General features: G+C 54.9%; 9 protein-coding genes across 9 annotated transcripts; 5 read left to right on the top strand and 4 right to left on the bottom strand.

Moving 5' to 3' along the window:
- Positions 1 to 5091: 5091 nt before the first annotated feature.
- IUM83_12002 (CSL family zinc fnger-containing protein) lies at positions 5092 to 5451 on the bottom strand (the record flags this gene model as incomplete). The annotated part of the gene is made up of 2 exons (XM_067936597.1): positions 5092 to 5134; positions 5231 to 5451. 2 exons carry the CDS (start codon positions 5449 to 5451, stop codon positions 5092 to 5094), a joined length of 264 nt encoding a protein of 87 aa, XP_067795069.1.
- Positions 5452 to 5784: 333 nt separating this feature from the next.
- IUM83_12001 (Kinesin-like protein) lies at positions 5785 to 8647 on the bottom strand (the record flags this gene model as incomplete). The annotated part of the gene is made up of 4 exons (XM_067936596.1): positions 5785 to 8156; positions 8244 to 8346; positions 8428 to 8544; positions 8624 to 8647. The coding sequence occupies 4 exons, from the start codon at positions 8645 to 8647 to the stop codon at positions 5785 to 5787; spliced, it is 2616 nt and encodes an 871-aa protein (XP_067794966.1).
- Positions 8648 to 8855: 208 nt separating this feature from the next.
- IUM83_12000 (Calmodulin-lysine N-methyltransferase) lies at positions 8856 to 9839 on the bottom strand (the record flags this gene model as incomplete). The annotated part of the gene is made up of 1 exon (XM_067936595.1): positions 8856 to 9839. One exon carries the CDS (start codon positions 9837 to 9839, stop codon positions 8856 to 8858), a length of 984 nt encoding a protein of 327 aa, XP_067795068.1.
- Positions 9840 to 10122: 283 nt separating this feature from the next.
- Positions 10123 to 11650, top strand: IUM83_11999 (26S proteasome non-ATPase regulatory subunit; the record flags this gene model as incomplete). The annotated part of the gene is made up of 6 exons (XM_067936594.1): positions 10123 to 10148; positions 10280 to 10426; positions 10495 to 10637; positions 10725 to 10816; positions 10899 to 11168; positions 11243 to 11650. 6 exons carry the CDS (start codon positions 10123 to 10125, stop codon positions 11648 to 11650), a joined length of 1086 nt encoding a protein of 361 aa, XP_067795067.1.
- A 637-nt stretch (positions 11651 to 12287) lies between these two features.
- IUM83_11998 (AGC protein kinase) lies at positions 12288 to 13889 on the top strand (the record flags this gene model as incomplete). The annotated part of the gene is made up of 1 exon (XM_067936593.1): positions 12288 to 13889. One exon carries the CDS (start codon positions 12288 to 12290, stop codon positions 13887 to 13889), a length of 1602 nt encoding a protein of 533 aa, XP_067795066.1.
- Positions 13890 to 14012: 123 nt separating this feature from the next.
- IUM83_11997 (uncharacterized protein) lies at positions 14013 to 16071 on the bottom strand (the record flags this gene model as incomplete). Its single annotated transcript, XM_067936592.1, has 4 exons — positions 14013 to 14852; positions 14935 to 15483; positions 15564 to 15663; positions 15737 to 16071. 4 exons carry the CDS (start codon positions 16069 to 16071, stop codon positions 14013 to 14015), a joined length of 1824 nt encoding a protein of 607 aa, XP_067795059.1.
- A 216-nt stretch (positions 16072 to 16287) lies between these two features.
- Positions 16288 to 16961, top strand: IUM83_11996 (NADH-ubiquinone oxidoreductase, 21kDa subunit, N-terminal; the record flags this gene model as incomplete). Its single annotated transcript, XM_067936591.1, has 3 exons — positions 16288 to 16465; positions 16562 to 16724; positions 16955 to 16961. 3 exons carry the CDS (start codon positions 16288 to 16290, stop codon positions 16959 to 16961), a joined length of 348 nt encoding a protein of 115 aa, XP_067795058.1.
- A 3019-nt stretch (positions 16962 to 19980) lies between these two features.
- Positions 19981 to 21034, top strand: IUM83_11995 (Archaeal ribosomal protein S17P; the record flags this gene model as incomplete). The annotated part of the gene is made up of 3 exons (XM_067936590.1): positions 19981 to 20025; positions 20575 to 20706; positions 20768 to 21034. 3 exons carry the CDS (start codon positions 19981 to 19983, stop codon positions 21032 to 21034), a joined length of 444 nt encoding a protein of 147 aa, XP_067795061.1.
- Positions 21035 to 21255: 221 nt separating this feature from the next.
- Positions 21256 to 23800, top strand: IUM83_11994 (peptidylprolyl isomerase; the record flags this gene model as incomplete). Its single annotated transcript, XM_067936589.1, has 3 exons — positions 21256 to 21413; positions 21485 to 21543; positions 21615 to 23800. The coding sequence occupies 3 exons, from the start codon at positions 21256 to 21258 to the stop codon at positions 23798 to 23800; spliced, it is 2403 nt and encodes an 800-aa protein (XP_067795060.1).
- Positions 23801 to 25417: the final 1617 nt, after the last annotated feature.

The following is a 25417-nucleotide window of genomic DNA, read 5'->3' as shown; positions in this document are numbered from 1 at the left end:
GGAGTTGCTGCGCCCAGATCTGCAGGTAGATGCGGTCATGTCGACGGTTCGCACGGGCGAAGCCCCGATTTCTGCCGAGGTAGTTTTGCACTGTACACTGCGATGGCTAGCTGGCGGATCTTACCTCGACATTTGCACTATTGGCCACATTAGCCACGCTTCATTTTATTGCTGCCTCTTCAAGGGGGTTAACGCAATAACCACATGCCCTGCTCTGGCCATCAAGCTTCCGAGAACACACGAAGAGATCGAGAGGACAGCAGCCGAGTTTGCAAAGTGTAGTCACGAAGCTGTATTTGATGGATGTGTGGGATGCATTGATGGAATGCCGGTACGAATTAAGTCGCCAAGTTCCTCTAGTACAGCGAACGTGCGCTCATATTTCTCGGGACACTACTACACCATGGGCCTGAATACTAGTATTCAAGCTATCTGTGATGCCAAGTGCAGATTCACGTAGTACTTCGCGGTAGCTGCACCTGGAGGATCGTCACTGTCCTTAAATGCAACTTCGACGTCACGCCAAAACACAACTTCTGGAGGCATGCTCGCATCCAGATCCGCTCGCGAGCGCGTATCACCAAGACTGGCTAAACGTCCAGCAAATTCGTCAGAAAACAAAACGTTCAAAAGTCTAAAAGGGCATTGCTTCTGCTTCAGGGGTGGATCACTTCGAGCTTTCTTCTTCTTCTCAAACAACGCATCGTAAGAAGTCTCGTTAATCTTCCTCTGAATGATCAAGTCGACCATAGCTGCTTTGGTCTTGTTCTTGTAGCCATGGACACATAGCTTCTTGCACAAAAAGCGTACTACGTAGTAGTTGCTTGTACTTAACAGGCGATCCAGTTAAGAAGAGGGAAAAAGGGCCCAAAATGGGGAAAATCGTCTAGCCAAGTAATTGCTGTCTTTATTTTCAGGTCGTGAAACTAGCATCATCAGATAGATCGATATTTCAAACCTATAAATATGCTGTCTTTGTTCACTTGAACGCAGCTCACATCTTAGCATGAGCGCTCGAAAACAGCGCCTCCGCCTGATTGCCCTTGGTGTGAATGCGATGCATGTTTAAATTCGGAAAACGAGGAGGTAGAGTGATATGTATTGCCCCATCTCTCCACAATGTATCCCCATCTCTCCACAATGTGTAGCTTCGTCTCCACAAGGACGGCAAGACGGCGGTGGGCTCGTGGGAGGGTGAGAACAATTTGTCCATCGCGCAGTTCGGCAGGGAGAGCGCGCAGTAAGCACCGCCTTCGGTCCTTGCACTCGGTCTCTGTGGCTCAGGTAATGAGCGGATAGATTCCGCCACCAGAGTCTTCTCGTCCCTCCTCCATTTGGAATTCTGCGCCACTGAGAAATCCCCCCCTCCAACCAGGGATGGCAAAAAAAATATGGAAGGATTTTTTCAAAATAAAAATATCGAAAAATATTTTTATTTCCATTTTTATGATATTTTTACCATTTTTATACATCAAACCCGGCTGAAACGGATCGCCTGGAGCACCGTATAACACAGTAACTACCTGAATACTGGCCTCAACGCATACTGACGAGTGGGCTGCAACCGCAGGGCTACTTCAGCTTCATAGGTGGCGGAGCCGACCATGCTGATCGAGGTCAAGACACCTGAGGACTTCAGCGGCGCCATCGGCGAGAAGCAGCCGGCCACTGTGCAGTTCTCGGCGCCGCGGTGCGGTGGCTGCAAGATGGTGACCCCCGAAGGTGACGCAACTGACGGAGAACGAGTTCCTGGCCGTCAAGTTCCTAAAGGTGAGCACCGAGGAGCTGGAGAGCGTCTGCAAGGAGATTGACGTGGACTGCTTCCCCACCTTGCGCGTGTGCAAGGACGGCGAGATGACCGCGTCGCACGTCAGCATATATAGGGCCCCACCTAATAGAGCGTTGTCAGATTGTGTCCGATATAAAACCGAAGTGTTTTATTTTCGTACTTACACGAATAAAAATGAAAAAAATATTTTTATTATATTTTTATCACGGATAAAAATATTTAAATATTTTTTTTGCCATCCCTGCTCCAACGCATCCCGTCTGTACCACTATCAAATGTCTTATACCTCCAAATCTCTACAAATGCTTCAAACAGCGCTAGTATCGGCATGCTGCTTGCATGCCTTGCCATGGCTCAACCAGTGCCGCTACGAAAGCCGGGCTTGATTCATTCGTCATTAGAAATTCTAATTATGTTCCGTCTAAAATTTCATTGAAATAGGGCAATTTCCGCATTTAATTTTTTTTTAGTTTCCCCCCAAAAAGTCCCCCTCTTAGCTGGATCGCCTGTTAAACGACGACCCGGGTAGATCTTTGATGTACAGGAATATTTTTTTCTCGTTCTGCACTTGCTCCGTGTGCTGCTCCGTGTACTGATCATCACCTGCACGCTCGCTAGATGTGAGTTCCTCCATAATGACTTCAACGTCGCCGAGAGTGATAGAGTCCAGTTCAGGGTATAGAGAAGCAGCACCAGCGGAAGCCGACGCGCGAACAAAATCATGGCCAGCGAGCAGGGCATCAGCGCGTTCACTGCTTTCGACGATATCCTCACACTTCTCCTCCTCTGCCTGGTGATACTCGTGTCGCGCTGGTGGGGGGGGGGCGTAGATTCGCTGCTCGCATACTGCCTTAGGCGGGGAGAATGACTGCCGCCACTACAGCCAGACAACTCGTCTGCTTGAGCGAGAGGACGGAAGGTGCATGCGATGGTCGTGTCCTGGGTGTCGGAGGTAGACACGTCGTCAGCGCTGGGACCCGAGAGCAAGTCAGAGGAGCTCGCGCTGGGCTGGACAATGGTGCGCAGCAACCCTCGAGGGCGTTCCATTTGGATGCAGAGTCTGAATCTGGGCAGCCTACCACGGACAGCGCGCGCACCCCCCCCCCTCGTGGTGTGCGTAGGGACTCCCAAGGCTCCCTAAGGGAGCCTACCGATCCGTGATCGAAAATTCCCTCCAGGTAGTCCCAATTGCTGCACAGAGCCGGTGCGTAGCCTACACCGGCCTACCGAGCCTACCGCACACCCGCTCCGTTAAGAACGGCCCTCAGAGACAGTCTTCCCTCCCGCTGAAGCTTCGCTTTGGCCATGTGAGGAGGCTTGAACGTGTTGTCTCCTGTATCCTGAATGCACAAGTCCATCGACCCCTGCAGGCTTAAGAACGCTCCATTAATTGTCGATGGCAGCAGCTCCCAGTACGCTGCTGTAACGGCATCAATGAGCTCATCAAAGTGAGCTCCCGCCTTCGCGGCGTGCTTGAAACCTCCATTGGACTGGGAAAGTAGGAGAATGGGCGGAGCTGGACGCTTGGTTTGAGGAGGAAGGGCGACATATGCGATCTGCCGCCCTGTCCCAGCTATTAAATCACCTCCGTGGCCATTCATTCCGTCACTCTGCTGTCAAAACTAACCGTGCTGAGTAAATAAGCACACGGTTCAAACCGTGAGAACGCGCCGCGTCGTATTTGCCAAACCGCGCTGCAAAAGACGAAATATTGACAAAACGCGCATGTGTCTACAACAATGGGACATCAATTTTGAGACGGAGTGGTACTGACCAGCTCATGGACATGGCCTAGCGTTCAACGGAGCCCAAGAACCAATATCGTAGTAGTAACCCTTTTAATTCGTCGCCTCGAAAGCAAATCTTCGCGTCACGCGAATCGAGTGCGTGGCCTCCCACCCTGCTCATTTAAAACTTTTGTGGGCTCCAAAGCAGCGACGAGATTCCCCATGTTTCCCCTTTGCGGCACTCCTTCTGTTAGCTTCCACCACTAATGCAGTGGAGAAATTTGACGCGCTTTCACCGAAGTACAAAGCGGGTATTGTTGTTCCATCAAACAACTGTGTTTCGAGGTCCAGTATGGACGTCACTCAAGGTATGACCTTTACCACGAGTGCTGGTAGTGGTGATGGTGTTTCACAGACCGCTATCTACAGGTCCGGCACTAGCGATTTTCAGAGCAGCATTGGTGGCTCCAGCTCCAGCAACCCAGTAGAGCAGCACGATCCAAAGCAGCACCGACAAGTCGGGTTCAACGGACGGCTGTAACACGGACAATCCTAGACAAAATAATCCCGGTCAAAACACCCCGACCAAAACTCTACAACACTAGGTAAGCCGGCCATAAACCAAAAGGCCTAGTAGTCCCTTCAATTTTCTCCGTAGATCGCTGATCGAACTTTGTTTTTACAATCTGTAGCTTTGGGATGGCCCGCTCGTCAAGCTACAAGGAAACAACCTCACCGTCACTGGCCCTGGCACGCTCGACGGACAAGGAGCTTATTACTGGCCCCAGGGACAGAAGGTCGACAAACCCGTCTTCTTCAAGATCTACAAGGTCGCCCACTCCACACTCTCGGGGTTCACCCTGCTCAACGTGCCCTACCGAACGTTCAGCGTCGGAAACTCCAACTACACCACCATCACCGGACTCACTCTCAACACCACTGTTGGCAACGGAGTCGCCCAAAACACGGATGGATTCGACCTCAGCAAGAACGACCACATCACGATCACCAAGAACCGGATTTATAACCAAGACGACTGCCTCGCCATGCAGTCCAGCACCAACACCGTCTTCAGCGACAACTACTGCTGCGGCTCGCACGGTATCTCTATCGGCTCTCTCGGTGGCCCCAAGCAGAACTCATCCACCACGGTGGATGGACTCACGGTCACGGGCAACACCATCGAGAACAGCACCAACGGCATCCGCATCAAGACCATCATCGGCCTCAAGGGCCTCGTCACCAACGCCGTCTACACCAACAACAAACTCATCAACGTCACCAACGCCATCGTGATGCACTCGGACTACAACAAGACCAAGGGCGGGTACGCGGGTACGCCCACGAGTCTGGTGAAGATTGAGAACATCAAGATCGATGGACTCAAGGGCACAGCCGAGAACCTGTACGACATCGTGGCGAACCCGGATGTGGTGTCGGACTGGACCTTCACCAACATCGATGTGACTGCTGCAAGCAACGGCAACTGCACGGGCGAGCCTAGCACCGTGAAATGCTAGAAATCCACCAACGCGTGATGGTGCGTGGGATCGAAGCATGTCAAGTGGCGCAACATTAGCAAGTAGGCTTCTCTCTGCCTTCATCTTGTCTCCATTTGCTGAACACAGTTCATCAGTCTCCCATGTTGGTTAAATACGCAATGGCAATTCAATGGCTCGGAACTTTAATTTACAGTGGAAAAGAGACCGCTCACTCTTCGTCTTCCTCCTCCTTTAGCTCCGGCAGATTCTCCTCGTCGAAGATGACGCGGATCGTCAGCGAGCAGCTCGGGCACGCGGCGATGTCCTCTCCGTCGTACAGTTCCTCCAGGTCGATGCAGAAGCGGTCGCCGCACGGACACGGGTAGTAGTACACCTGCTCCTCCGCGTCGAACTCCATGTCCTCGATCTCCACTTCGTCGTACACAGCCGCCATGGTTCAGCGTGCAAGGTCTCCGGTCACTTCACTTCGACTACCAACCACGAATTGCAAGGTCACTCAATTTTTTAACGGTTTCTCGATCGGATTTAACAGGTTTATAAACCCGTTAATGTCGATTCACTAGAATAATGTATGCAATAAGTGTAGCCACTTCATCTGAGATGGCTACCTCAGTACAGCACGTTGAAAGGCAACTTGTTTTCGTTCCGGTGCAGCGGCGTATTTAGTACTACTTGGTTATTCGTCCGTCGATTGCAGGAGATCGATGCATGCTCTTTGGCGAGCATCGATAGTCGATTTTCGTGTATGCTTTGATGCTTCTTGAAGTTAGCTCGTCTTGCCGAACAAGCGCGTCAAAAAGCCCGAGGAGGGTACGCCGGCGTCGGCGGTGCCTGACGATACTCCAACGACGCCCGCTGTGCCTATCGCTGCTTCGCCCAGCTGCGTCTTGCGTCGACCGCCACCACGAATTGGCCGGATCACGCCGTCACCTCCGTAGATGGAGCCACCACGAAGAGTCTTGATGACGCCCGTGTCCGTGCTGCCCATGGCGGCCACGAGGGCAGCGTTCGTGTGGTTCAGCTGCGCCTCGAAGTGTGAGCGCTGAGCGCCACGGAAATCTGCGATTTGGTCGCGGAGATGTGTGAGCTCTTCCACGTGCTTTTCAGCCTGGGCTCGCATGTTGCCGGCCATGATGCGGTTGTTCGCCTCGACCTGCTTGATACGCTCATCGCGAAGAGTCAACTTCTTCTTGGCCTCCGACAGCTCCAGTTCCAGCGATGCGTACTTGCGCAGCAATTGTCGGTGGACAGCAACGAGCTGCTCGAGCTTCTGCTGGATAGAACGCATGTGCTGCCGTTCGCGTGCCGACATGCCACTGGAACCGGTCGTGCTGCCAGTTGGCGACGAAGGAGTCGAACCGCCCTCGCCAGTTGACGCTCCAGCCCGGGCAGCATGTGCCTCGAGTTCCCGGATTTGGGCTGCTTTGCGCTCGATGTCCTCCTGAAGTCGGGCCTTCTCATGGTCAGTCGCATGCTTGAGCGCAAGGTACTCCTTTTCGTACTCGCGAAGTTCTGCCTCTAATGCGATGTACTTGGCCTTCAGATCCAAGTACTGCTGCGACTCCGTGCCATCTGCGGTCTCCTTCGGTGCTTCATAGCCCGACTTCTGCTCCTGTCCCTCCGCAGCACCCTCCCCTGCATTAATTTGCGACTTCTCCTCGGTCGGCTGCTGATCTGCATGAGCAATCTTTTCTGCAGCAGCAGCTAGCTTTCCACCGGCAGCAGCCGTTTGTGCTGGCATTTCTGCCAGCAACGCATCGTATTCACTTTGGATCGTCTCCGAGTGGATCAACAGCTCTTTGTGGTCAAAGTTGAGCCGGTCAAAATCTGTCCGCAATTCCGAGTATAAAGTCTCGCGCTGGCGAATCTTCTCCTCTAACGTTTTTTCCTGGAGTTCTTTTACTCGCTGTAACTCTTCTGAGAGCACCCGCTGTGTCTCAAGCGCTTGGACATGCTCTTCAAGCTTTGCGGTGAGCAACCGAATTTCTTCGCCACGCCGCATCGACTCCTGTTTTTCTTCAGCCAGCTCTTCTTCCAGCTGTGTTACCTTCTCCTGCAGCTCCGTTAGCGCACGGCCCGCACGTGCCGAAGGTGACGGTGGCGATTCTATAGGCGTAGTATCTAACTCGATGTCCGTAGCAGTGACGCTATCGCTTGCTTTTTCAGCAACCTTTGTATCGTCCGACGCAGTGGCATCTGCAATATCTCCAACATTTCCTTCACCATCCGGAACTTCACGACCCGCGAGTCGAGCTTCGAGCGCGATAATATACGTCTGTTGCTTAGCCATTTTCTTCTCTGCTGCGGCGAGAAGTGCTTCGTACTCGGCAACACTGCGCTGCTCATTCACCACGGCCTTGTTTTTGATCGACTTGGCACGCATACCGAATCGCAGCGTAGATACCGTTTCCGACGCATTGAAGCTACTTGGGGAAACGTTGATAATAAGATTTGTGCGCGAGTTACCACCAAGTGATTCTTGCAGTACCCGGGTAAGCTTACTGTCGCGATACGGCACGTGCGTTATATGCGAATCAGTGAGTGCGTTAATGACCATGCCCAATGCTGAGAGCGACTTGTTGATTGTTTTGGCCTCCTCAAGCTGTCGGCCTGTCGCGCCGGTTTTTCGCACCATTTCAGAACCGGCAAGATCCACTAAGTACAGTTTACCCGCCTTTGTGGCTTGGTTCTCAAGGTTTCGCTGGAATAATGTCACCATGAAAACGCTGTGGCTGCGCGAGCTTCCCTCGTTCATCCCCGTTGCAGCCACCGCACGATTAGCAGCACCAGCTCGCATGGCAGCCAGCAGCTCCTCATCACTTGTCACACACATTTCGGTCATTCCTTCGACAAAGATTCCCCGCTGCGCGTCCTCACGGACCTGAAGATTCACCTTGGACTTGTACGGATCCAGCAGGTCGCGGATGCGCTCCATGTAGATCTCAATGTAGCTCACTTTCACGATGAACTCCATGTTCTCGTCTGCGTTCATGACGTTGTTGAAGATCTCCGTCGCCGTGCGCGGGATGATACCCTGCAGCTCGGGGTGGTCAATGTTGGCTCCCTCCATCGTGTACGTCTTACCCGACGACGTCTGGCCGTAGGCGAAGATGGTGGCGTTGTATCCGTCCATAATATCTGCAAAAGCAACGGCAGCAACGACAATAAAATCAGCAAAGAGCTCCGCTTTCACTACAGTCGCTCCTGGCAGGAGTGTCCGCCCACCTTGGACAACTGGGAGCGCCACGTTCTCGAACACCGTCTTCTGGTTGTCCTCTTCTCCGAAGACGTGGTCGAACGTGAACTTCTGCGGGCTTCCTTCGTTCGTCTACAGAGAAGTAGTACGTACGTCAACACCCAACCAGAGCAATGAATCCGCTTCCTCCCCCCTCTCCAACGCGCCCCCTACCTTCACTTCGATCGTGTCCTGGTCCGTGAAGACGCAGCGCTGGGCTGCGGCCATCGTGAGCTCCTTGGCGTTCTGCGGGCGCACGCGGCAGCACACGCGCACGTTGCCCATTTCCTGCTGCGAGTATCGCGCGTTTGCGACAGGTTAGCGGCCGATTCCGACAGGGAGCGAGAGCACAGAAGGAAGGGCCACTCACGCCGGTGGACGAGGGACGCGCCATTGCTCTCAGCGCCGCTGTATGCGCAGGAATGTACCGGTAGACGCTCGACGCCTCCTTCTTCCTCTGATGCAGCCGAGCCCAATCGGCGAATGAGTTGGCTCGAAATACCTACAACAACTTCTTAGATCGTACTTAGTCCGGGGACATGGCTTCAATTAGGCAACAGCACCGTACGACGAGTTTAGAATTGGACACATGGAGGACGTTTCTACGACTGCGAGAGAGTGAGGAGCACGGGCAGGTGCACGTCGGGCACGTAGTCGACTCGAGTCTGCTGGTACGCGGCGTGCTTCCGCACGATCTCGGGGTCGTAGTCGTCGGACTTTTCGACGGCGAAGCCGTGGCGCGCGGCGATCGCGCAGAAGCGCTCCATGGAGCCATTGCGGCTCGGCTGTAGCAGCAGACAGCGCCCTGAGCCAGGACGCAGCAGGCTCTTGATGGTGTGCGCCAGGTCCTCGTGGAACTCCTCGAAGAACAGGCAGTCGCTGGCGAATACGAGGTCGAACTGCTGCCGCAGGTCCTCGCGCAGGGTGGCGTCACGATCCCAGCGCAGCAGCTCCGCGGTGACTTCAGTATTGTGACTGTGGATGGCGAACACCTGTTGCTGTCTGTTCTCCTCGACGCAGAGCTGCAAGTTCTTGACGGACTGCGGGTTCCCGTCCGTCACCACGACGCGCTGCAAGGCCGCGGGAGGGCGCGCCAGCAGCCCCAAGCTGGCGAGCCCAGCCATGCCGCTGCCCAGCTCGCAGCAAGTGACGGGCAGCGGGTTGCCGCTCGCGTCTCGCCGCTGCACGCGCGTGCACACGCCGCTCTCGAGCAGGTAGGACAGCAGAATCTGCTCGGACGGCCACGTGCGGATGTTGCCCGTGTTGTCCACGCCCTGGTTCACCTGGTGGCTCAGCAGCTCCAGGAAGGACACGCGCTTCACGTCCTTGCGCTTCTCGTGCACGAACACCCTCGTGGGCGCTGCGCTGGCAGCTGGCGACAGGTCGTAGGCTGTCCAGACGAAGTTCTCCTGCGCGGGCGTGTGCGTGGCGGCCGCTGCGGTCGCTGCGTAGATAGGGAAGAACTCGGAGGCGATGGACGACGCTGTGGCCTCGCTGCAGCGATCCGCCGCGCCGCTGGACGTCGAGCGCAGCAGCGCCTCGCGCAGCACGCGCCAGTGGCGCCGCGTCTTCTGGTCCGCCGCCATGCTTGTCAACAGTGCCCAGGGCTCTCTAGTCGAAGGATATTTCGACCAATCCGAGAGCTACCAATCACGGGTTGGCCAAAAAGCGGTCCTCCACAAACAGAGCATCTTCGTCCACAAACCCGTTTGCCATAAATAGCTAGTACTCGCGATAATTTTGTGATATTTCAAACCTGGACCGGGTTTTGGTAACACAAATAGTGCTATTTACGGCTCCCAGTCGATGTGGCGCTTTTCGACCCGATCTTCTCTTCAGCAGAGCGCAAAAGCCCCCAACAAGGCCAAGATGCCGCTCGAATCGACGATGATATGGTGCGTGTGGGCAGCCCCGGCACCGCTGTTAGCGCCTGCGCTGCACTCCCCTGCGCTTGAGCTCGCTGTGCGTGCAACTCGCGCCTCGATCCGCGGCCTACTGACGCCTCTGCGCCTCGTTCTGCCCGCAGCCTGGACAACTCGGAGTGGATGCGCAACGGCGACTACATTCCCTCGCGGCTGGAGGCGCAGCACGACGCCGCCAACCTGCTGTGCGGCACCAAGACGCAGGCCAACCCGGAGAGCACCGTGGGCGTGCTGGCCATGGCCGGCAAGAGGTACAGCCGTCCGTGCGTCCCCTGCGGTGCCAACTGACTGTCTCACTGCCGTTTCCACGCGTGTGCAGCGTGCAGGTGCTGGCGTCGCCCACCGACAACATGGGCACGCTGCTGAGCGCCATCCACCGCGTCAAGATCGGCGGCTCCATGAGGCTGGCCAACGCCATCCAGGTGGCGCAGCTGGCGCTCAAGCACCGGCGCAACAAGACAGGTGAAGAGCAGAGCAGGGTGTCAACAGTGGGGGCGGCTTCGAGGTGGCGTGTTTTTGACAAGTGCCGTGCTGCTGCATTCTCGACAGGTGGCCAACGCGTCGTGGTATTTATCGGCTCGCCCATTGAGGAGGACGAGAAGCAGCTGACCAAGATCGGCAAGCTGCTCAAGAAGAACAACGTCCGGGCTGCAGTGCTGGGACTGGTGCAGTACAGTATCTATCGAGGGGCTAACTAGGTGCTGCTGCTGTGATGTATTGCAGATCGCCGTGGACGTGGTGAGCATGGGGGAGCTGGACGCCAACGCGGCCAAGCTGCAGGCGTTCGTGGACGCTGCCAGCAGCAACAGCAACAGCCACCTGGTGACGGTGCCCGCGGGCGTGCTACCCTCGGACGTGCTGGTGTCGTCGCCTGTGCTGCACGGAGACGACGGCGCTGCTGCGGCCGCCGCTGCTAGCGGCGGTGGTGGCGGCAATGACGCGTTCGCCGAGTACGGCGGTGTGGACCCCAGCATGGACCCCGAGCTGGCTCTGGTACGCAAGATGTCACGGCGCTATCGTGCAAAGAAGGCAGGGCACTGATGTGTGTATGCTTTCCTACTTTTTAGGCCCTTCGTGTGTCGATGGAAGAGGAACGTGCGCGTCAAGAAGCGGCCCAGAAGCGCGCGGCCGAAGCGGAGGCCGCCGCTGCAGCAGCGGCGGCTCCTGCCCCCGAAACCCCTGCGACTGCATCAGCTACCGAATCGGCGGCACCGCTGGCGGAGGCCAAGCAATCCACACAGACACCAACGCCTGCGACTGCAGCGGCTGGTGCCCCGGCGGCCACGTCATCGCCCCCTCCGGCGCCGGCACCGGCCTCCAACTTGCCGTTCATGGACCCCAAGTTCGTCAACTCGCTGCTGTCGGGCTTGCCTGGCGTGGACCCGAATGACCCGAAGATCCAGGCTGCCATGGCGCAGATGGCGAAGAAGGATGAGAAGAAGGATGGCGACGAGGAGAAGAAGGAGGACAAGTAGAAGGTGATCGAAAGATAGGTCGCGCTGGCGCTCCGCAACTCAATGTAGCAACCATCCGCCGGATGTTTTGTCCTCCATAAGATGTGACGTTGACGATGCCCTTGTCTAGCGTGATCAGCTTGGATGCTTTTAGCGGCGGTGATCGCACCCAGGTCCCTCACGTCCTGGTCTCGACTCGCGACAAATCGTTGGTGCCCATGTGCATCTGAGAAACGCTTTGGCGTTGAAGTTGCCCTGCTCGCGTTCTCAGCAAGCTTCAAGGTCAGCACGACGTTATGCTAACCGTTTTCTGGTTTTAGCGTTGTCGTTGTACATTGCAGGCCTCCTTCTCCTCGTCCCATGCTCTCTCCTCAGCAAATAGCGTAACAATCCACACGCAACCTCGTATTTTTAGTGGCGGCTCCAGCGGAGCTTGGAGTAAGTTCTCTTTCGGGCAGAAGACAAGGAAGACTCGTGTCTATCTCTGTCACTTGGCAATAGTTTCCTGACCCCATCGGTCGAGCCATCGGCCGATTGGATTTGCTTCCTCCGCCTCCCGCCCGACCCGAGCTTCATTTTGCCATTGCTCCCGGGTCGTTGCGAGAAGCTCTGTCGGTTGTGACTCTGAAAGTGCGAAGCCGACGGAGGTAAGCTTACCATGGTGCTGCTGTTCCAGCGCAAGGACTCGGTGCTGAGCGAGGAGTCGAAGCGGTTTCTCAACTCGCTGCCCTCGACGTTCATCAACCTGTTCCGCAAGCGGCGTCAACTGTTGCCGGTCTGGAGCTCGCACAAGTACTGCGCCATGATCAAGTCCACATACCTGGTCTACTACCGAGCCACCAAGCCGGAAGATGCCGGGGTGACAGGCTTCTGGCAGCAGCACACGCTCAAGTACCTGAACCTGCAGAACTGCAAGATCAAGCTCATTGACGATGACTCGGCTGGGTACGTGTTCTGCATCACGCCCGAGTCTGGCAAGGGGGCTATCTACTTCGCCGCCGACACAGACAAGGACCGCGCCAAGTTCGCCGCCCAGGCAGCAGCGGTGCAGCACCGCTTGCCGTCTCTGAGCGAGTTCACTACGCTGAAGCTGCTCGGTCGTGGGCACTACGGCCGCGTGATTTTGGCATCTTACGCCGCCGATCGGCAGTTGTACGCCATCAAGGAGATGAAACTGGGCCAAGTGAAGGCGAAGGTGGTGTTTGCTGAGCGTTCTGTAATGGAGTGGGTAGGAGATCACCCATTCGTCATGGGGCTGGACTACGCGCTGGCACGAGGTCGATCGGTGTTCCTCATCTCCAAGTTCATGCAGGGCGGTGACCTCTTCTTGCACATGCAGAACAGCGGAGGCAGCTTCAAGGAGGATGCCGTGCGCTTTTACGCCGCTGAGCTGTTGTTGGCGCTCGAGCACATGCACAACATGTGCATCTTGCACCGCGACATCAAGCCCGAGAACGTGCTGCTGGATAGCGAGGGCCACATCAAGCTAGCCGATATGGGTCTTGCCAAGCGGTTGGAGTCGCGGGCTGGACGCACGAAAACAATGTGCGGCACCGACACGTATCTGCCGCCGGAGATGGTGGGCCGCTACCCTGGTGGCCACGGTTTGCCCGTTGACTTGTGGCAGTTTGGTTGCATCCTCTTCGAGCTGCGTGCCGGGTATCCGCCATTCTACCTGCCCCAGTCCAGCCAGAAGAGCACGCACCAGCGGATCCTGTACCAGCCCGTGCGCTACCCGAACAACATGTCGCCCGAACTCAAGAGTTTGCTGGTAGCGTTGCTCGAGAAGCGTCAGGATGACCGACTTGGTGCTCGTGGGGGTATTGCAGATGTCAAGGCGCACGAGTTTTTCGCCGGGATCAACTGGGACCAGGTGTTGAAGCGCCAGCTCAAGCCGCCACTTGTGCCGGGGCCTCCTGGTGAGAGCCTCGTGGCCAACTTCGACCCGCACTTCACAGAGCAGCCACACACGATCTACGCGCCTGAAGAGATTGCGAGCTGCTTCGAGCGCGACTTTGCTGGTTTCGACTACGTGCGCCAAGTGATTGCAGGTGGCAACACTTGTCGATCGTCGATGATTCCTTCTGCGAAGATGTCGGCATCGTCGGCATCGACCGTGTCCAGCCGTTCGAGCTTCAAGGACACCGAGGACTTCGAGTCCAGCGCGACGCCTATCAATCAGAGCACCTGTGAAGACGACAAGCCGGAGTTGGAGCTGGAGGCAGAGCTCGAGGTCGACTCGGTTCGGATCAAGATCTAAGTGCTGACGAGAGGATTGTACGATGGTAAGGATAACTATTTATCTAAATTCTTCAGCATATGTAGTTGTTGTACTTGTTTTCTTGATGTCCGGTGGTCTTCACGAAGCATACAGCTAAATTGTTTAAGAAATTGTGCAGTCGCTGCCCTCCGACGGCCTCCGCCGTTGTCCACTCCGAAGTTGCTGCTGTTGTTGAAGTTGCTGCTGCCGCAGTCGGTCCTCCTCCTGTTGGTATTGCCGAGTCTGCGCATCGACTTGGCGCTTTTGCTCCTGGTAGTAACGTTCTGCCTGACGCTGAGCCTCTAGCTCCTCCTCTGATATCAACATCTCACCGTCGGCAGACACAGGAATGAACTCGCTTTCGCTCGTCTCGTGGATATGATCCTCGTCCTGGCCGCTGCTCTCGTTTCTCATCCTGTCACCGTCCGCGTCATCGTCTTCAGTCTCACCTTCATAGCCATCCCCAGCCTGCTCGGTGGTATCACAGTCTGCCCCGACAGGCTGCATGTGGCGAGGAGAGATGCGAGGCGGCACGCGCTTGCTCCCGCGCACCCGTTCTTCCTCTTCTCGCTGAAACTTCAGTGCGAGCAAGTAGTCCGGGTCGAGGTTCTCTTCACTAGTTTCGGCCGACTCTCCGAAGAGTCCATCGCTTGGCATTGAATGTTCAGGAGCTCGAGAATCACTGCCGGTAGTCTGCTTGCTCGCATCGCCAGGCGACATGCTCCCAGACAGGCTCAGTGCACGAGCTTTTCGGAGTTGTTGTTCTTCTTCGAGCTGGTCTTGCTCCCGCTGTTGCTTTTGCTGGGTAAGGATGCTTTCCTGCTGCTCAGAAGATGTCACGGGTCGAAAGTGAGCATCAAGATACTCGGTGTCGCCATCGATTTCGTTCAGCAGTTCCCACACGACGCTGGGTTCGTCGAGGTACCCTGCGTCTGTGACTAGCAGATACAATGCTCCCTCGAACTAAATTGCGATACATCCCAGATTCACCAGCAACGGCGTTAGAAATCGGTTTAGTAACACGGTGCTTCCTTGTAGTCCGTACCTTGAAGAGCGTGGAGAAGTGATTGTTGCGAAAGAAAACGCATAGCTGGCGCTCGCGAAGTCCTTCGTGTAGCTTTACAAGCCCGTAGTACGTGAGCTGGCTCGCTGTCGTGTTGAAGAACTCCTCGAGTACGGGGCCCTCCTCCAGCAGCGTCGTCGCCGTATCTAGTGCGTCGGCATCGCTGATGTGGCGCTCCTTCATCATTGTGCGCACCGTTTGTTGCGACGGACTTTTCTTCGGAGACGTCATGGATGTCGTCGAGTTCGGCGATCCCGCCGCACCCGTGGAAGAAGCAGGAGCGCTGTTGATATCGATTGACAAGTTCTGAAACCCGGCTGTCTGGGTTGTCAATGGCGACGGAAGGGATGCAGCCGCAGGCTTCACCTCCTCCTCCTCCGTGGGGGTAGTGTCCGACGAGCTCTCCGTGTCGACACGCTTCTCAGTCTCCATCGCAGCCTTTTCATTGGCTTCTTCCGTCATGAGCACGCCGCGGTAGTCCACCAACCGCTCGATGAGCTCATTGTACGACTTGTTCCCGACCACTTTCATCTGCGCGTGAACAATGAATGACACGAGTCAGCCGCCTCACAGCCATCACCAACATCCTCCTCGTCAGTAGCGCAACGCACCGTGGCGTCATCCTGGTCGTCCAGCAGCCAGCCGTGCACCAGCGCAATGTCCAGCATGTCGAAGGCCGCACACGCCACCGTGTACTCGAAGTCCGTAATGCTGCAGCAGTCACAAGAGCCACACCAGTCAGCCCGACAGCTCGGACGCCCTCCCTCTCCCTGCACCCACTCACTTGTGGAAGCGCACGTTGACGTCCAGCCCCACGAACATGCTGGGCAGCAGGTCGCCCACGTCCTTGAGCGTCTTCTCCTGCGTCAGGCGCTGCAGCTCGCTGGCGCCGCTCACGGGCGGGTTCGTGTCCAGCAGGCGGCGGTGCACCAGGCGCATGAGGTCGCGCGCGCTCACGAAGCCCGGCGGCTCCACGACGCCCTCGAGCGCCAGCTGCCCGCGCAGCAGCAGCACGTTGGCGATGGCCAGCAGCGGGCACGGCCCATTGGCGCTCTGGCACACGTAGCTCACGGGCTTGCCCAGGAACTGCGTCTGCTTCACGGCGTACGCTTCGTCCATGGGCGGGGCGGGTCAATGGTCAATGGCGAAGCACGACTCCGTCGCTCGCCTGGGGCTTCCTCGCGTTCTGATTAGCCAGCGGCTGTGATGATGCCTCGGTCTGGATTTTTCCGCTTGAAGCGCTGCATGCGAGTGCAGAGGGCCCCTCCTCCGGCATACTGTGCATGACCGCCGGCTGCCACACCAGCGACACACAACGCAGTTTGACCAGCGACGATGGACGGCCGGGAGGTGGAGCGCGAGCGGCCAGAGCTGCACGACCCGCACGTGCCGCGCTTCCCCGTGATCTACAAGGAGCCGACCTTCCAGCAGGTGCGCGACAACGTGAGCCAGGCCGACCTCGTCCAGAGCGCGGCGCTGGGCGTCGCGTCCTTCCCGCTCGGCTACATCGTCGGTGCGTGCCCAATGGTCAGAGATCACGTATCTATCCATCGACTGGGACTGACCCTTGTGCCTCTGACTGTCGCTGCTGCTGCTGTCGCTGTTGCAGCCCGCCAGCTGGACCGCAGCTTGGCGCGCCCGGGCATGTGGTTCACGGGCATCATCGGCACGGCGGGCGGCGCCATGCTGGCGTACCAGAACTCGTCGCTGCGTCTGCAGGGCTTCGGCCGCAACGACGAGGAGGTAGCCCGCTACCAGCCCGCCAAGATCGAGCAGCGAACGTCGACACATGAGGAATAAACGAACAGACATTTGTGTTTTTGAGAACGAGTTGGTGGGTTCTGTGCCGGTTTGTTGCGGCAGCGCTCGGAGCTTCACGTGGGGTGTGTATTTCTCCGCACGCTGGTGCAACGCGTCAACTACGTTGAAAACGTGAACGAATGAACGCATACTCAGAGGCTGGAATTTCCACGAAAGAAAAAAATTGCAACGTACTACGTAGTATTTGAAAACAGAATCGGATAACCGGTGGTGTCGGGGTGTCGGCAGCGAGTGCGACGATTGCACCGGGGCAAGTATAGCAGCGTCCGGGATGTGATATCAATGCACTGAGCGTGCTACAAGAAATCGTTGCCAATATTTTTCCAATCCATTTTCACGGTGAATGCGTCGTGCGCACGATACTTGTGCTCGACGATCACTTTACCAATTTCAACATAAGAAATGTAGCATTAAGGGTTCGTGTACATTGTTGAAGGGTTTGCGGACCAAACTAGTAGTAGTAGTAGGTAGTAACTTCATGGGCTCTATGGGGACCAGATGCGCTACAACCAGTAGGTCTTGAAGCAATCGGAATACTTTCAAGTTCGAGAATCAACAATGCAACAGAAGTTAACAGAAGAGTCATCAGCACGGCACTGCAGCGCATCAAAGCGACGATATTACCCAGCACAGCTCATGATGCACGACACATGAGAAAAATTCGGCGGAAAATCGCCAACTCGTTCGACGAGTTTAATTCGTTCACATGGTAGCACACAACATTGAAGGAAATATCAGTAACGAAGACAATACTTGCGACCAAGGGAGTACGAGACATTAACGGCAGGAGCATACCAGATTAGTAGCTGAGTAGCCCGTTCGTGTTAGTGTCATCCCAATTAGATGCTAATGAATAAGAAGGCTCTACATAGTTGTGAGTGGTTGAGGCTATGGGGGAATCCAGGAAAGTCTCTGCGGAGCTCTCCGAGAAAGGATTGTGGCCACGAGCGGTCCTCTTCCGCTCACTAGTGTGAGCCGCAGTAGTTACTGGGTGCCGTACGTTTTTTTTCGCTTGCGGGCGTTCCCCGATGCAACACAACTGGTCCTCTCACTTTTGGGTTTCCATTCTCAAGCTCAAGTGTCAGAAACCTCCTACTTCGCTACGCCTAGACTATAACCCAACTCTGGTGCTGACGAAACCAAACTTCTCGTAGGGAATACTACCCACCGGTACTTTTGATTGTACAAGCCTCTCTCCAAGAATCCAAGACTCCCTCAGGCAGCGTTGGATGCGCACTACAAGCCCAGGAAGGCCATCAGACAACGCTTTAGGCTCAGCCTACAGAAAATTCAGGACTATAGTTTTAATAGAACATAAAATTTATGTCTATTTAATAGAGGATCTCAGAAACACTAGGAAGTAACCAGAAAGGTGTTTTGTCATGATATAGTACGTAAACAAACTATCACAAAACGTTCGGCTACCATTGGCGGTGTTTGCTTGGACGCCTTGACTTCCTCCGTCTCCCGCCGCCCCACAGCCAGCGACGATTCTGAAAGCTGTATTCAAGGGTTACGTTTGGTTACTGTTTCAAATAAAAAGCGCTTTATTAAAAATAAAGTGTTTTTTATTTGACAGTATTAAAAAGCAGAGTCGGGGAAAACTGGACAAAGACGAATTCCGAGTAGATTTGGACGAATTCTGAGTGTACACTGCCCCTTCCTTGCTCACTACGCGCCAACTTGAATATGGGCGGAACTATGCAAAACAGTTTCTCCCGGATCCAGAAAGATCTATGGCGCGATCTTGTGTCCGCCTGTTTGGCAGACTCGCCGAGTTAATTTCGGGAATGGGTTATTCCCGGACTAATTTCGGGTGCCCGATTGCTTTTTTTCGGATACGTCATATCCGAAAAAAAGCGTTTGAGACTTTATTTTCGGGCTCTTCTTCTCTACTTTCGGTCTCGAAAATAGCGAGCTGCCGCCCGCCACTGCGCAACCAAGAAGCATTATCGCCGACTAGCAAAGCTGATACAGTGAAGGTTGCTCCTTGTAGTGGTGCCTCGCACCAGGTATATTGCGTTCTTTGCAGAACGAATTAGTTTGGATGCTGCTAGAAATGCTGGACTAGCCTAATATGCATGAGTAGTTTCGTCTTTTGTAGCTGGAGGGGTCACTGTAGTCGTCGCAGGTCGTTCTCGTCGCCACTGCACGCATCGCAGGTGGCGCCAGCACTTGCGATCTCCACTATACAGTACTAACGCAAGGTGTGAGTTGGCTACACGAACACTTAAACCATTACATGTACACTGCAGACAAGCACAGACGAGAACGCCTGAATTTATATGAAAAGATAGTACAAAGCGCCACGGTTAATCGCCTCCTGAGACGGCCCAATATGTGCATGCATGTCTTTCGAGGCGCGCTTGGAGAATGTAATCCCACCTCCTCCATAAATGGACCCTGTACATTATTTGTACGTGTAGCCGCTACAGCATCGGAGACGTTCAACCTTTGCGGAGTACATGCAGTACTTGACTACAAATGTGTACCATGTACTGCATGCATATGCTGATGGCAAAATCAACTCCATGATAATTTCAACAATTTTTGCACACTTCACAAGCGCAATTCTCAATCCAGCAAATTGTGCTGCATGATCCTCAAGAACTCCGTATTTACTTTCGATGGTTTTCGTGTTTTGCGATTACGTGTGCTTTGGCAGGCTTCATTCTTCAGCGTTTGACCCTGGCTCCTAGAACGCTGGACTGATCTCGGAGAGCAATCTGCCAGCGGAGTCCAATGCGTGCACATGTACAGTAAGTATCGGACAATTGCACTTCCCTCTGAAGATGTTAAATAGTTGTGAGAGGTTGGCCCTCTTCTTGTGTTCGTCTGTTTGGAAGACTGGGTATGCGTTCTTGCAGGCAGGATTTCTCCCAGGCTAATTTCGGACATGCTATTTGGTTTCGACAACTATCAAGTTCCGAAACCGAGCCAAATCCCTTTGGCTAATTTCGGACGCTCGATTCGATTCAACGAATTATTTATTCTTGCAGTATGACCACTTCACGTGTGGACCACGTCAGATCACTGAAGTAGCACACCGCAGCCAATGGCTATCCGCTAGCTCTGCCTTCGCCTGCCGCCAGCCATTAGCGAATCCCCTCGACGACACCATGGAGCACGTTGACCAGGTACCCGTCGCCTCTTGAGTAGGCCCTTGGACGCTACGGACAGGACAGGAGAGAGGAGAGAAGGAGGGCGTTGGGTGCTCCTCCGCCGAGACGCAGCGACTGCTGGCAGCGGGTGGTAAGCGGCGGCTCAGAAGGAGGGAGGGAGGAGAGAGTTCGACGGTCAGCGCTGCGGCGGACTGAGCATCCGGTGGACGCTGGCACTGGCGTCTGCCGGCCGGGAGGAAGCGGGAGAAGAAGCCCTGAAGGAGCTGGCTAGCTAGTTGGTGAGGTGATGGCTCACCAAGGCTGTAACCCACGCGCGTCCGCGGAGAAGGTCGCAGCCTCCGTTCGTTCCTGTCTCCTTGCTCTCTTTCCGGACCTCTGGGTCCCGTGCAGAGGTGGAGGGAGGGGGGGGGGGACAGAGCGCGGATGGCTGCGGCCCTATTCGCGGTCTGCGAGAACGACCCGAACGCTTGACGAACTCGACCGACTCATCATCGGCAGGAACCCTGTGACCCCTTTCTGGGCGACAGCAGACGCTGTCTGCTTGCTACTAACCGGACTGCAGCAGAGGAGCGCGTTGTCGTTCTCTCTGTGTGTCTGCTCCTGCCCGTCTGGCATTCCTTGCTTTGCTGCAGAGCGCCTCACTGACTGTTGTTGCCACTCTGTTACTTGCCGAGCGCAGACTGAGAAGGCCTACCAGAAGCAGCAGGGCGTGTTCCTTGCCAGCAAGAAGTTCGCCGGCAAGAAGAAGGGCCCCGCTTCTACAAGGAGGTGGGCCTGGGCTTCAAGACCCCAAGAGCGCCATCGAGGGCCAGTACGTGGACAAGAAGTGCCCGTTCACCGGCAACATCTCGATCCGCGGCCGTATCCTCAAGGGCGTCGTCCTCTCGACCAAGATGAAGCGCACGATCATCGTGCGTCGCGACTACCTGCACTTCGTCAAGAAGTACAAGCGTTTCGAGAAGCGCCACAAGAACGTGGCCGCCCACCTGTCGCCCGCCTTCCGCGTGAAGGAGGGTGACGTCGTCACCATCGGCCAGTGCCGCCCGCTCGCCAAGACGGTGCGCTTCAACGTGCTGGAGGTCGAGCCCGCCTCGGAGACCAAGCCCATCAACGTGCGCAAGCAGTTCCGCCAGTTCTAAGTGCGCGGTCTTTTGGTCCGCTGAGGTTTAGCGCATCCTTAATGTGCTCAAGCTAATACACCAACCGCTCCTGATCTGAACGGGGAATCCACTCAACTCCTGTGTTGCTTCTCTTGCTACGAACGCCTGATACATTTACCGAAGTGTAGTGTTGGGATCACGGGTTGTGAGCAGAGGGTCGTCCAATCTTGGTCTCCTCCCGTAGCCCCCTTTGCAGAACGATGGCAACGCGTACAGGACGTCTCGTGGTTGATCCACGCACGGGCAAGATGGTGGAGGAGTACAAGGAGGACCAAATGGCCGTGGCGCTGTTTGACCCCGAGTGCACCAAGCCTGAGGACTACAAATTCCGCTTCGTGTTGCGATCCGATTTCACTGTGTACGTGCATGCTGTTGTTGCGAAGTGTGCTTTGATCTGAGAGCTCTGCTTGTTGGCATCACTGCATGTAGACCCAAGATCAACCTGCTCTTCGAGTGTAATGCCGCACTGCTCAAGGATCCATTTGGCAGTAAGTTTGACAACCAGTCTCGAGAGTTCTTGGACAAATTCATTCATGGCGTTCGTGCTCATGAAACCTAGACGTGATGTGGCCCAAGGACTGGATAACGCAGGTGCTACCGCCCAAGGGCACCGACCGATGGTTCTACATCATTCATGAACGAGTTGAGCCCATGCCGCAGGATGACCTTCAAGACCCATTCTACTCTGGTGGCGCGCTACTTGTGCTCGCCTTCGTGCCTGTGCAATGCGAGCCAGTTGACATCAGGACATGGCTGCTCTTCGGTATTACCCAGGAGTTCCAACCACTGCTTCGACTCAAGCCGTTGGTTGCAACAGCAAGACGCAAGCTGAAGGTGTTGAAGGAGAAGATCAACGCGCTGCCAGTTCTGGATCTATCGGGGACCCCAAAGCAACAAACTGAGACGCGCAAGAAATTGGCTGACGCGATGAACGCTGAGGCGAAGGAACTTACAGACGAGATCAATGAACTGGAGCGTCGACGCAAGCGCATGACGAGGCTGATAATAACGGAACCTGTGACGCTCACGGAAATCCCTCGAGACGCTGGTTTGCCATCGACCAGTGTCAAGGATGAAGTCGAGATGAAGACTTGGGCGGCAACGTTTACGAGTCCGCGTGGACAGGATCTCGTTTCACTGGCACTAGACAAGAATGACTGGAACTACGTGTGCCTCGTGCAGACACGACCGCAGCCAAGGGCGTTCTTCGAGGATGATCAAACGACGAGTCAAATGATTGATCCTGATGATCTCTTAAAGGAAATCAACATGCGAACGGTGAGACTTCGGCGACTGCGCCATGGTGAAGGCGAGCTAATGGTTCCTGCGGCCGCAGCATTGGCTGCAGCAGAAGACGATGCTCCCTTGGACCCAATCGACGAGCGATTTCATTTTTCATCGATCGGAGGCGTGTACTCCGGCGCGTTTCGACTTGGGCGGAAACAAGGCCAGGGACAAGAGTATACCAATGTTGGAGTGTATGACGGCTACTTCACTGGTAATACACGCTGTGGAAAGGGAAAACTCGTGTATGGCAAGGGAACGACGTGCGAAGGCACATTTGATCGCCCACAGCGACGCTATGAATACAACGGCAAACTTCGGGGCCGCGCATATGAATGCTCACTGCTAAACGGAGATGACTACCGTGATGGGGTTGAGAGCGGCGAAGGTATGCACATCACGTTTCCAGACGGCGCTGTCTACGATGGTGAAATGCGGAACGGCGTCATATCAGGACTCGGTCGATACGTCAGCTCCGCGGGCGTGATCGATGAAGGGGTGTTTGTAAATGGTGTACTTCATGGCCCTGCTTGCAAAAGAACCTTTCCGGACGGCTCATTCGTTGAAGGGCCTTTCGTTGAGGGCCAACCGCATGGGCGTGGCCACCAACGCGAACGCCATGGCGATGAATACGAAGGCTTCTTCGATGCAGGTGCTCGTCATGGACGTGGTACAGCTCGCTTTGATGGCGGACGCTCCAAGCACGTCGGGTTTTGGCATGAAGACGCCATGGATGGTCGAGGAGACTTTTACTATCGCCTCCATGGCGACAGTATTTTTGCCAGCAACAATGAACGAGCTGGTGATACCGGGGAGAAAACGGAGACATGGGAATTTTGGTATGAAGGTGCATTCATGCAGAACGAAACTCGCTCAAGACATCGTCACGCCGACCTGCGTCAACTCTCGGACCCGCACGAAGACGCATCAACTCGTCATTTACCATTTACAACCAACGGCAAAAGTCGAGAGAAGATGCCATTCCTCGCTACGGTGCTGCCCACGCAGCTCGACAAGCTTCGACGGCGTAAACAGCTCAATACCAAGCGACGCACTGAACGCGAGTGTGCTTACCTCCAGCAACGGGAGCTGGCCAACCTTACCATGTATTACACGCTACTAGACGACTTCTATGAGCAGTGGACCCAGCACAAACGTGAAGAATATCAAGATACCCAGCTTGATAGCGACGAGCTTCGACGCGTGCAAGAAGAGCGCGAGGCCTTACGAGCTTTCGAGGAGCAGCGTGCACGGTTCCGCAAGGAGAAGTACAATCTGTCACCGCGGAAAAAGTCGCTCGCACGGTTCGAGCAGCACCTCGAGCGCGTGGCGTTAACGGAGCAGGTGAAATTGGAGCGAGCAGAAGCGATCGACGGGGCTGAGTTGATTCCGACAAAGAAGACAACCCCTACTGCTGGCAGCGAACCAACGCCAGGATTACCCGAACGACTCCAATGCTAGCTGAAACGAGGGGGCCTCTCAAATTTAACGCCACCAATAGTTATGTGAGCTGAGCTCAATGTAGGATCCATACCTTGGTGTAGCGCGAAATGTAATCAGCTAGTCCTTCATTGTCATGTGAAACATATCATGTTGCAAAGAAACATATCGTGACCTACACACTAGGAGCTTGTTGTGCAATACAACGTGGTCCTTGTAGTGCACAAATTGTATTGAATTTGCTATCCTTGGTGGGGTATTACGATACTACATCGCTAGGAGAAAGGTCGACTTTCAGCTCGACTAAAGACCGATCTTGTAGTCGTAGAGGGTCTTGTAATTCTTCCAAGTGTTGTAGTTTGAGTGGGACGGACTACGGTTTGCGACGTTCCCGAGTCCCAAAAAGTGAGCGACCTCTTCCGGTGTCTTCTTCTGCCATAACCAAATCTTGTTTTGCGCTTTCCCGAAGAGATCATTTTAAGCTTCTTCGACCCTGGAAGTTTCTTCGCCCAAGTGGTGAACTCCGCGCTGGTCGGAAACTTAATCGCTCTCTCCTCGGAGAGGACGCCATCGTCTTCCTCCTCCTCCTTCTCCTTCTCCGTCTTACCAGTTCTTAGTAGTCTTTTAGCGGGGAAATCTTTCTCAGTAGGGTACAGCCAGCTTCGACGCTTCAGACTGCGTAACCGCGTTGGTTCTCATGAAGAGAGAGATGACACTCACCAACACAACGTTAGTCAGGCGCATTGGCACTGGTGTTCTTCGGTGTTGGACGACTGAGCCGTAGGAATCAAATTGCAAAGTGACTTCAACAAGGTAATGGCCCTCGCTTTTCGATGCTACATGTCGACCCCATTCTCAACCGGATTACGAGTCAAATTCAACGGTTGCGTCCAAGTTGTCGCACGGCTCACAGGATAGGGGGGGCGCACCAGCCTCTACAAGAGTGATTGGTGTCAACGGTGTAATGTACTCTACGCATTTTCATGAGCGAGCTAGGATGTCTGCATTTATAGAGTTGATAAACCACATATTTTATCCTATTGAAATGCTTTTGAGTGCATATAGCTGACACCAGTTGCTTGAAAACCAGGATTTAGCCCAAATGCGGCCGCATGGGTCCGGTTGTGAATGGACCTGAGAAACGTTTTACACAGTGGTGTGATTGAGACGTATATTTTTTCCTTGGAGCGTCAGCATCATAACGCCACGCGTGGATGCATCCCGACGCCAACACCAAAACGTTATGGAGACTGATTCTCCCATCCGTAATCCATAATGTTTTGCTGTTGGTGTCGGGATGCATCCACAGGTGGCGTTATGATGCTAACGCTTCAAGCACGTACGATGCACGCGTAGTACAGACGCAGATGCAGCAAATAAAAGAACAGCTTGCAGTGCAAGCTGCACTTTTAGCAAACCTTGCAGAACACTCGAACATGACCACCAAGAACCGGATGTACCCAGAGCCAACACCCCATCCTTAGTAGCATAACGTATTCTTGCTGCTCGATACTCGATACATGAGCATTGCAGCGTCAGTTTTCCTCAATAGCCTTTGCATGCATCTGCGTTTTTCATTATCTTGTGAACTTACAAGACGCAACATTACTATTCACTAAAGCGATATGATACCCGTAG

The sequence above is a fragment of the Phytophthora cinnamomi genome (assembly GCF_018691715.1).
Source record: "Phytophthora cinnamomi strain GKB4 chromosome Unknown Contig22, whole genome shotgun sequence".
NCBI lineage: Eukaryota > Oomycota > Peronosporomycetes > Peronosporales > Peronosporaceae > Phytophthora > Phytophthora cinnamomi.
The sequence above is the reverse complement of the archived record's forward strand: the minus strand, read 5'-3'. Positions and strand labels throughout refer to the sequence as shown.